General features: G+C 35.0%; 1 protein-coding gene across 2 annotated transcripts in view; it reads left to right on the top strand.

The window, feature by feature from the left end:
- Positions 1-1,123: 1,123 nt before the first annotated feature.
- LOC144965724 (homeobox protein orthopedia-like) overlaps positions 1,124-12,500 on the top strand; it is a 28,008-nt gene continuing 16,631 nt past the window's right edge. Inside the window, exons 1-2 of one of the 2 annotated variants that reach the window (XM_078901354.1) lie at positions 1,124-1,351; positions 1,971-2,612. Coding sequence is in view for 1 of the 2 variants with exons in the window: in XM_078901353.1 (XP_078757479.1) it covers positions 3,950-4,073 (124 nt within the window). In the remaining variant the exon portion in view is untranslated. Of the gene's footprint in view, positions 1,352-1,970; positions 2,613-3,926; positions 4,074-12,500 lie in introns of those variants that run through there. The other variant, XM_078901353.1, reaches the window with a different exon arrangement.

The raw sequence follows: 12,500 nt of genomic DNA on the forward strand, positions 1-12,500 counted from the left end.
GTTTATATCTGAGGTCAAGTTTTCACTTTTTTCTTTCACGCAATCTTTGTAATCATTTTTTATTTGATCGTTAATTCTCAATAGATCTAATTGCAGTTTTGGTTACACGTCCTATTTCTTTATTTGTTTAAGTTTTATTTTTAGCGTGGCCTTGACAGGTCGGTGGTCACTATTACAATCTGCGCTTGGAATAGTTGCGTTGCGTACGATATTTCTGAATCGATGTTGGACCAGAATAACGTCTATCAAATTTTTATAAAGGCCACCTGGGCTTATCCATGTCCACTTCTTTCTATCGTGGTTTTTAGACCATGTATTGACAATAGTAAGGTTTTCCAATCTGCACCAGTCGACAAGTCTCTCCCCTCTATCGTTTTTGGTACCTAGTCCGTGGGGTCCAACGATATTTTCAACTCTCTCGTTACCAACCTTTGCATTGAAATCACCAATTATTAATCGAATTTCATCAGATTGACATTGTTTTAATGCCTGTTCCATATCTTGATAGAATGTCTCAATTGTGTTTTCGTCACTGTCTGATGTTGGGGGCGTATATTTGAATAATATTAACATTAGACGGGGTTCCTTTCAACTTTACTAAAATAACTCTTTCTGAGATTGCAACATGATCTAAATAGCACTTTGGTGTTGAGTTGTCTAAAATAATTCCAACTCCTTTCTCACGATGTTTTCTACCTGCATAATACAATACAAAATCATCTTCTTTAACTAGTCCTTCTCCTTTCCACTTCGTATCTGAGATTCCAAGAACGTTAATTTGGAACTTTTTTATTTCTTGAATAACGTTTTTAATGTACGTACATTCCACGTGGCCAATGTGATTGTTTCATTTCGCACCAGTTTGAAACGTTCAACGTGTTCGGGACAGCTGATGTCTTGGGAAATGGGAAAGTTTGTTAGTGACGGTGGTTTTCCGTTGCCTTCCGTCACTATTTCTAAATTCGGTGCATTATTAATTGTGTGCCGTATTGTACGTAGGTGTTGGATGAATAGTTATAACAATAATTAGGTATGTCATTCTTGATGTTCATCGTCGACCTTTGTAATAAGATTAAAATAGCTCACTGTTTTTTCCTTACAATCGTAAAACGTAAACAAAAATGTGTGTATTGTGTTCAGCGCTGGAAGGCTGCTTTTCACAGAGCTCTTAAAATTATTGCATTTTACGGCTGTTTTAAGTGCGATTTCTTAGGACGAATTTTATTTCATATTCAGAGGATTTTGTATGACTTTATGGTGCTTTTGACCAAAAATAGGTGGATTTTTTAATCATAATAATTTAGCAATATTTTAAAGTTTTATAAATTTTTGCAAGGATTTTATCATCTAGGTATTAAGACCATGTTTACGTTTTACTACTACTACTACTACTACTACAACTACTACTACTACTACAACTACTACTACTACTACTACTACTACTACTACTACTACTACTACTACTACTACGACGACGACGACTACTACTACTACGACTACTACTACGACTACTACTACTACAACTACTACTAGTACTACTACTACTACTACTACTACTACTACTACTACTACTACTACTACTACTACTATTACTACTACTACTACTACTACTACTACTACTACTACTACTACTACTACTACTACTATCACTAAAACTACAACAACATTGTTACAACAACAACAACAACAACTACTACTACTACTATTACTACTACTACTACTACTACTACTACTACTACTACTACTACTACTACTACTAATAATAATAATAATAATAATAATGCTACTACTATTATCACTACTACTACTACTACTACTACTACTACTACTACTACTACTACTACTACTACTACTACTACTACTGCTACTGCTACTACTACTACTACTACTACTACTACTATTACTACTACTACTACTAAAGCGACCACAATTTTTATCTCCTAATAATTACGACAATTTAAAATTTCAAGTAAGTTGGTCTGGAGGAAAGAAAAATATTCAAGCACCGTCTCGAATCGGTTCTATGTCGGGATGCATTGGACATCTGAACAAATTAAAATTTTTAAAAAGGATAAGAAATACGAACTTTGAGTTGGTTCCAATGTAAGAAATTATATTTTTTTTCTCCGCTATAACGAATAGACGTTATACCAAAGTTGCACATTTTTAGCTATAGATAGAACGAAGTTGAGGTCACTCAGATGTTTGTTATTGCTTATTGCCATCCAACTTTATGAGTAATTCTCACTAAACTGTATTAACCAGACTATAAACGTTCAAGGTTACGAATAGTTTTGTGTGTTGGTCCGTTATATTTCCGGATGGCAATGTTGTGAGTAATATGGAAGAAAGTCGTGACGTCACAACTTATACTTATACGGTTCCAAAATTCTTGGAAGTGTGTGTGTAAACAGTCCTTCGGAAGACTGATAAGCAATAAGTTGCATATTGAATCACGAGGTGGAATAACTATGTTAGTCAGTAGCAGGATATATCGGCAGATTCTAAGGATTACAAGACGTAAAAGAGCGAGGATGGGTGATCTTTGTTGACGACCAGCAACAATTTAAACAAGAAAATAACTCTGAAACCTTAAGATCATTAAACATGAGGTATGTATTCACTCCTCTGGAAGAGTGATTTTACACTTCCAATGAGATTGAAACCATATTTTTGATATCACGCTTTTGTCCCCTATGTTTTGGTCAATGTCAGGTCATGAGTTTACGAGCGCAACTGCACGACACTTGTCGACCGAACATTATTGAGATACTAAACTTGAGCTTTTATAGATAGAACGAAGATGACGTCACTCGGGTCTTTGTTATTGTTTTTTTTTGCCATCCGCGTTTATGAGTAATTCTCACTAAACTGTATTAACCTGACTATCAACGATCATGGTTACATACCGTTTTGTGTGTTGGTCCGTTATACTTCCGGATGGCGATATTGTGAACTCGTTAGCCAAGCGCATACTCTCTATATGGCGCACGGGGAACACGGAGAAGAATTAAAGAAGCTGATATACAGAGAAGCGATAAGACATGAAACGAGATAAAAAAAAAAAAGTTAGCTCAGGATAGAGAAGGATGAAAACTGTTTCTCTGTGGCCTATACCCTGACCCAGGGTGAAAAGGGCAATGATGATGAAAATGATGATATCCACCGAACGTGCTCAAAGCGCTTTACAAAGGGTCCCTGACCAACACGAACATTTATTAATTAACATGTAGGACATTACAATTTTTTTTCCCGACAGAGACCACGCTGTTAACGGCCAGGTACTCGTTTTACCCCTGAGTACGATGAGAGAACGTGAGTAAAGAACCTTTTCCAAGGACTCAACCACGCGCCGAGCGAGGTTCAAACCCATGACCTTCCGATCGGAAAGCGAGTGTCATACTACAAGACCACATTGTCGCACTACATACCGTGGCGTGACTTATGGGTTCTACCCTGGACCAGCATAGATGTCGCTGGTTCTACCTCATTCGTCATTACATTTCACTCAAAGTCGTCTTTTACTGAGGGTGCTACCCCTTTTATTGACTTGTGAATACTGTTGTAGAAACACACACAAACACACACACACATACACACACATATACATACATACACAAACACACACATCATTGTGTGTTCACCACCGCCAACAATAAACTCTCTCCCGACAGCGTTTGATCGACTCAACAGATTATCAACTCTTGGTCAGCGGCAGTGGTTGGTGTAGCATAGCCTAATTTTACACTATCGATCGGCGAAGTTTATCCACCGCCACTCAGATTAAAGGGTGAGTTGACAGGAGGCGGGGCCTACGCTAACCACTCACCAACAAGGCACGAACCAATCAGAGGCACAGTCTGTTTATTGTCGAAAATGAGTCCTTGTTTTAAATGAGTTTAACCGTAATTTCCATAACCAGTTGTGTTGTGATCACCGCTTAATCAAGATGAACAAGGAGGAACACGAACATCTAAATAGAATGATGGCCGACAGCCATCACCATAATCACCACCACCACCATCATCCTCTTCACCATCGTCATCAGCAGCACCACAACATTCTGGCAAACGGTAAGATAATGATCATTATGAATATCAAATTAATTGATTATTTAATTAAGCGTCTAATTAATTTAATTATAACCAATATATTAGGGCTAAACTCCAAATCCGATAAATTTCATTTCGTCTAATTGTATTATCTTTCATTGAATTATCAACCCAAATGGCTTCAAATTTATGGAACAGTGAAACCAGCATATTATCCCCCCCCCCCCCCCTTCCCCTTCTCCACTCCGCTGGGATTTCAACAGCCGATTACTGACCCAGCCAATTCACTTATTTCCAATTTGACCAGCATTACTAGGTCGGATTCTGATAGGATAAGGTGTTTATTAAATTTGTGGACCAGGTTTTTTATATCAGCCCGGGTTTGAAAGCCCCACCGGACATTCTAGTTTATCACCAATTTTGTAGTCGAACGCGACGCTTTATTGAAGGTCTTGCCTGAAACAATATAATGTTACTACTTCACTCAAGACTATTATCAAAATCGATTATATTGTGCACACAATAATATGTCTCCAATCCTGTCAAATCATTATTATATCGGACTGAAACATGAGAAATTCTGACTGTTATGTATAAAGCGTCGTGAAATCCCCTTGTTCAAGAAAAACAGTTATGAAAAATTTACCTGTCACTCAGTGAACATTTCTGTCACATAGAGGACGTAATGATTGTAATGCAGAGCAATACGTTAACCTAACGCCTTCCACACCACAAGTAAATGATACGTTTATCATCAATATTGAAGATGCAGCAACAGCATGGATTAAAATATAATATATTAGGTCTTAACAAGAGAATATGAAAGGTGCCAGACAAAAGCAAGAATGAAAATTACAAGAAAAAAAAAATCCCCAAAAATCACTCTACCTCGACTAGGTAGGAAAACTGATTTTGTTGGAATGTTTGTTTTTTTTGTTTTTTTTTTTTTGGTATTTTTCTTTATTGCTTTGTCTGTCTCCTTTCGTATAAACATGTTCAGATCTTTATCTTACACCGGTACCTGCTCCCTAGTTTCCTAACAATATGGATTGAATTGAACCAACGTGTACCTATTTGCACTTAGAAATGGACTAACGTCAGTAAGAACAATCCTATGAATTCGGTATTAAGTCGGATTGAAACTTGAGAAATTGTGACGTTATGAATATAAAATACACCGCGTAAAAACCTAGTTGAAAAAAAACAAAACACAAAAAAAAAAAAATAAAAAAATAATAAAAAAAAAATCCAAACAAACAAAAAACAAAAAGAAAATAAAACACACACAAAACAAACAAACAAACAAACAAACAAACAAACAAACAAACAAAAAATGCAAAAGCAAAATACAAACAGATTCCAAATTATTTCAGAAGAAATTATAAGATATTTTTATGACATTTTTTCCATCTACAATTTTGTTCAAACTCGGGCTTCGTCAAAATATAAACCAGGAATGAAATTTAATTAATATTTTTTAAAAAAAGCATATGCTAATACTAAATTAACAATTACCCACTGCAAACGTATTTCTTAAAATGTTAATTTTGTTTAAAACTGAACAAACTATTAATGAAGATTCATTTTGATTTGATTGCCAATGAAAGGTAACACACAATACATAATGATACGAGAGTAATTCATCCTATTTTGGACATTTTTTGGGGGGATATGGTTGATCTAAAAAAAAATAAACCCACCCCCTCCAAACCCCCCCCCCCCCCACACACACAAAAAACACACAAAAAAAACAAACAAACTTGGAAAAAATTATGAGAGCCAAAACCAGCAAAACAGCGATTGACAAAAGCTCAAAGTATTCAACAATCGTCTTTAACAAATTATAATCTCATAAATATGAGGCGTTTTAGAGATGATGGTCCACATGTCGCATTTTATGGAAATTGAGTTATTGGTATGGTGTAAAAGAATGGACATCTCTCTACATGTCGATGGTCGAGGATCAAACCAGTGAAGTCTCGATTTTGACAATCGGCGGATCAAAACTCTGAAGTCTACAAACGAGCTTTTCGCACCTGTGTTTTATTTAATTTTGGGGGGTTTGGATCTCTTACTCTGAAATCGACATACGAGCTTTTCACACCTTGTTTTATTTAATTTTGGGCGAATGAAACCTATGACAGAGGTCTGATCCGCCCAAAATTAAATGAAACATGGTGCGAAAAGCCCGCATGTAGACTTCAGAGTTTTGATCGCCGATCGTGAAAATCCGGACTTCAGAGGTTTGATCCGTCAACCATCATTATTGGCGTTTATTTCATGATAAACTGTAAATTTTTTTTGGTCTGAGTTATGGCTATTCCAAGTGGATTTTTTAAACACAAAAGTAGCTTTGAGAAAAAAAATGTCTTCAAAATTTCAGAGGTTAAGGTGGCATATAATCTGATATTTACTCTTAGAAATAATTATAATTATAATTTTTATGGGGACCGTTCCTTTACTCAAACTGGACCCCTTGTGTGGAATGACCTGCCCAGAAGGATAAGAGAAGCAAAATCCATTGATAGTTTTAAATCATTGCTAAAGTACTACCTTTTTATCGTTACATTTTCATGATATTTCATACTCTGCTACCACTGATTTCATTGTGATATATGTTTTATATGTATATTTTGTATATTTATTTGTCATGTGCATTGAGCATCACACAGTGATGAAAACGCGCAATATAAATACCATGTATTATTATTATTATTATTATTATTATTATTATTATTATTATTATTATTATTATTATTATTATTATTATTATTATTATTATTATTGTATTATAATAGTAATTATTATTATTATCATATTGTTATTATTATTATTATTATAATAATTATTATTATCATTATTATTTATATAGCGCTATATCCCGTTAATAAGCTCAAAACAACACTAAAGCATGTGGAAGGGGTCATGACGAGTATAAGGCGATACTAATTTTGTTTTTGTTTTTTAGTCTGAAATAGACAAAGATTATCAAAGACAGATATATTAGTTTTAAAATGAGTAGGGCAATAAAATGTGCAGATACATTAGTTTTACACATGAGTACGGTTAGAAAATGTGTTGGTAATTTTGGAAGGTTGACATAGTTTTTTCGAAACATAATATATTATATAATTATTTCCGACATCTTTTTTCAATGTAACTATTTACGTGGTCTCCAAAAGTCCAGATTTTTATTTATAGCTCGCCGCCACATTGTTCTCTCAATATAATACTCTAGTGGTGGTATCATCGATGGGGGGTAGAGCCCAGGGGCGGTATTCATGGCAGACCTGCCTATTACTACTAAACATTCGTAGAATTACGAAATTTTGGCTCCAATTTCAGAAGTTCATGACCACCTCTAAGTCATTGTGAAAATGAAAGTTGATGCCAAACTACATAGTTTTAAGGATTTTGGTGTGTTATTTAATCCATGTGAAGGTTACTTGTGATAAATCGGACTGCCTTACGGTAAAGGGATACCAAGCTGCTAGAAGCTGTCGATTTGTGAAAAAAGAATTGTGTCGTGGTCTTCAAAAGTCCAGGTTTTTATTTTTGGTTCACCACATTGTTCTTTTTAATACTCTAGTGGTGGTATCATCGATGGGGGAATCACCCAAGGGTGGTATTCGTGGAATTCCACATACCTGCCTACAACAACTGAGCGGGTGGTTGGATGGGAGCATCACCCTTGAATCATATACCTATGATGTTCGCATGGGTGTACGATCCGATAGTGATGTCGTTTCTTCTTCTCTTTACTAGCCTATCCTGCTTCTTTGGTTTGTGATTGTATTTTTGACAGGGGATATTTTTTTTTCTGTAAATCTTCTGCCTGTTTGTTCTTGGTTATTTGTAATTTAGCTTATGATATTTTTAGGTTATGATTTTGATTTACATTTGTACTATTTTTGTTAGATTGCTTGTTTTTTTTGTTTCAGCGGTCTCTCATATAACCTCAATTGTGTTGGAAGAGACCTAAAGCAACAAACAAACAAAAAAAAAAAAAAAAACAACAACTGAAAATTCATAGAATTACGAAATTTTGGCTCCAATTTCAGGAGTTTATGAGCACCTCTAAGCCATTAAAACTTATTGAAAATGAAAGTTGATGCCAGACTACATATTTTAAAGGATATTGGGGTGTTATTTAATACTTGTGAGGGTAAATTGTTGATTTTAAAAGTTAATTTTAGTGACAACAAATTACGAATTTTTAGCATATTTTCCAGTGGGCAGGTCTGAATTTCATCACGGACTATTTTGAATATAGTTTTTAATTAAACGAAGGTTTCTTCGTCGACTGCGCTAATCTTGCAGATCCTGGTTTGTTATATTTCGTTTATTAATTAAATTAATTCCCTTTATTCATCCCCAAGGGGAAATTTGTCTTTATGGTATATTCAAAGGGAAGACTGGAATAACCCAGGCGTCAGCAGCAGTGCAGCGCCGCAAAGTGTGATAGGGTGAGGTGACTTGCTCAAGGCCACACAACGAGGCGGGTAGTCGAACTCGGTACCTTTTGTGTACGAAGCAAAGACCGTACCGATGTGCCACGCTGCCCCATGTGGCAATGCGGTCTTGTGGTATGGCACTCGCTTGCGGCTCGGAAGGTCCTGGGTTCGAGCCTCGTTCGGCGCATAGTTGAGTCCTTGGAAAAGACTCTTTACTCACATTCTCTCACCGTACTCAGGTGTAAAATGAATAACTGGCCATTAACAGTGTTGTCTCTGCCCGAAAAAAATATTGTAATATCGTCTGACAAGCGTCATGTCACATCCTACACGTAAAGTGTTGGTGTTGGCCAGGGACCTCTTGTAAAGCGCTTTGAGCACGTTTAGTGAATATTGCACTATATAAAAGTTCGAGTTTATCAAGTCAGGTTTCTTGCGATAAATCTGACTTCATTACGATAAATGATACCAATCAGCTAGAAGCCGACTTGTGAAAAAAAAGAATTGAACAAAAATGAATATAACAGTTTCCAAAAAATAACAAAAATACCAAACACGGGACGTTTCGACCTCCAAATCATTCTTCAGCTAATAATAAAAGCAATAAAAATGGACTGGATGTGTGAAAACCGAACACAAATGTCGGATTATTATTATTATTATTATTATTATTATTATTATTATTATTATTATTATTATTATTATTATTATTATTATTATTATCATTATTATTATTATTATTATTATTATTATTATTATTATTATTATTATTTATTATTATTATTATTATTATTATTATCATCATCATTGTTAATAAGATTATTATTATTTTTATTATTATTATTACTATTATTATTATTATTATTATTATTATTATTATTATTATTATTATCATTATTATTATTATTATTATTATTATTATTATTATTATTATTATTATTATTATTATTATTATTATTATTATTATAATTATTATTATTATTATTATTATTATTATTATTATTATTATTATTATTATTATTATTATCATTATTGCTATCGATAGTTTTTACAGGAAGTGCTTATTATTTAAAAATTGTGCTACGGTGTAACTACATCATTATTGGAACAAACAATCTTACAAAACATTGTTTTTAATGTCTATAATTTTCTATAATCATACATCCTATATTTAACATTATTACCGTTGGGAAGAACATTGCAAAAAATTTAAATCAATTATAAATAATATTCCTAGGTTGCTCATATTATCCACGTATAACGGAGGTCCCCATAGCTCAGGCGATAGAGCATTCGTTTTACACGCAAAGGGACCAAGATCGATTCCTGGTTGTAGTCGCGATTGTTTTTTTTTTTGACCCCAATGTTCAAACAACAGTGACTGGACAGCTGAGTCTTTTAGATCTGATGGAAAGTATTTTTTGATAGAATAGCGTCCTATCCAAAGGATGGTAAACAATTGCTATTGTCCATTTCATGCTATAGAAATTGGGATAAATCCTGGCTCCATAGTTCTGAAGGACTACTTTCCGTTACAATTATAAACACCCCCTTCAGGAGCGTTCTATGACATCAAAATATCGTGTTCAAAATGTAGAATTTACAGGCTAACAAGGGAAAAACAGAGGAAAAACTTTAACATTTGATCATTTATATAGAGGAATATCCGCTAAACGTACTCAAAGCGCTTTTCAAAGGGGCCCTAGCCAACAGCAACCTCTTAACATGTAGAATTAGACATGACGCAGTTAGGCGATAGTTAAATTTTTTTCGAACAGATACAACGATGATCATGGCCAGGTATAATTTATTCATTTTGCACATGAGTACGTTGAGATAAAGTGAGTAAACAGCTTTTCGCTAAGAGCGGAATTGGAACACTGGACCTTCGGATTCAAAGGTGGGTGTCATACCACAAAAGGCCGAATAGCCATAGAGGAAATAAATTTGTGCCAAACCTGCAACCGCCCAAAAGCCACACATCCTGATCGGCCTGTGCTATGCTACACCTCTTCAGACCGATAGGTCACTGGTTCAAGTCCCGCTCTGTGTGACACAGAGTTGAGTCTTTGGAAATACCCTTTACTCACGCAGTAATAATAGTACTTCTAGTAATTCATGACCACAACATAGTAATAGTACTACATAGTAATTCTACAATAATCAGGGGTAAAATGAGTACCTAGCTGTTAAATGCGTTGTCTCTGTTCTAAAAAAAAAGAAATGTAATATCGCCTAACAGGCGTCATGTCTCGTTTTACCAAGTTAAATGTTGCTGTTGACTAGGAGTCCCTTGTAAAGCGCTTTGAGGACAGATTTCATATTTTCAACAAAATGGCAGATGAAAAATGAAATCAGAAAAAGACATGGCTATTTTTTCTATAGATAAAGTGTATTTTACAATTCTGTCGTCAAAAGAAAATAAGACATATCTACACAGCGTGGCTCAGCGGTACGTACCATAGATAACACAGTAGTACGTACGGTCTTTCCTTCGTACCCGAAAGATACCGAGTTCGATCACCCGCAAGTCACCTCGCTCTAGCTCACTTTGCGGCGCTGCTCTGCGGCTGACGCCTGGGTTTTTCCAGTTTTCCCTTGGAATAGATCCTTAATAACAAGTTTCTCCATGGGATGAAAATAAAGGGAATTTTTAATTTATTTTATACTATTCATAAAATTGAGACACATGAAAATTATACATTAGATTTTGTAAAAAATTGAATTTGATTTTGTCGGATTGATCTCTTAATATGCACTTTATGCTGCAGCTTTGCCACTCTTGTCTATTTAACTAAATGGATATAATAACAAAAATATTGCAGATTATTGAAATCGGGATTTGATCAATGACATTGTTTGGCTTTTTTTTGGCGTTGTGTATAGATAGTATGCGCTTGGCTAAGAAGCTCACAACATTGCCATCCGGAAGTATCACGGACCAACACACAAAACTGTGTGTAACCATGAACGTTTATAGTCTGGTTTATACAGTTTAGTGAGATTACTCATAAACATGGATGGCAAAAAAAAAAAATAACCAAAAACCAACAACAACCCCCCCCCCAAAACCCCAAAACAAAACAAAAACCAAAAAACCAAAAACAAAAACCAAACAAACCAATAACAAAGACCTGAGTGACGTCAACTTCGAATAACCATCAATTCAATCGGGACAAACAGACAGATAACTATTCTTTGCGTAAATACGGCTTGCGTCATAAGAGTGTGATAAATTTTGGATGAAACCATGACGTCACTCAACAAAGTGTTGATTATCAGAGGCTTAGAGAGTCCCCTTTTGTTACTTGTGGATGGCAATAATTCACAAGTATTTTGAAAACATGCGCAGTTTTATGCCTTAATCATACCGACAATAGGGGACAGCGTGGCTCAGAAGGTATGGTCTGTGCTTCGTACCAAAAGGTACCAAGTTCGATTACCCGCCGCGCCGCTGCACTGTGTGGCCTTGAGCAAGTCACATCGCCCTAGCTCAATTTGCAGGGCTGCACTGCACTGCGGCTGACGCTTGGGATTTCCCAGTCTTCCTTTGGAATAGACCCTAGAGACAAATTTCTCCAATGGGATGAAAAAAAATGGAATTTTATTTATTTAACTTATATGAAACAAAAAATGAAACAATATCAATAAAAATAAAGATACATTTCAAACTACGCTTACTTTGGTTACAAACGAATTAAATTGAAACAGAAAACCGAAATAAAAACAAAACGGATGTCACATTGATATTTCGTTTTATCTGCTCTAACCAACAAAAAGACAGTAGTTCTAAAAAAAATATCCTTAAATCACAATTTTTCACTATTAGGGAAACAAAACTTTGGGACATAGGAATGCTTAGATAGTTGTCAAAATTATCGTAATATTTCAAGTTTTTATGAAAATAAAATATAGGCTATTGCAAATTTTGCCTAGAGCAGTGACCTGTTTCTGTAATCTGTAACCGATTTCGTCAAAGCGGTATTGTTTCGGG

Source organism: Berghia stephanieae, chromosome 2 (genome assembly GCF_034508935.2).
Source record: "Berghia stephanieae isolate SIO BIC M18660-M18661 chromosome 2, UCSD_Bste_1.3, whole genome shotgun sequence".
Classification (NCBI taxonomy): Eukaryota; Metazoa; Mollusca; class Gastropoda; order Nudibranchia; family Aeolidiidae; genus Berghia; species Berghia stephanieae.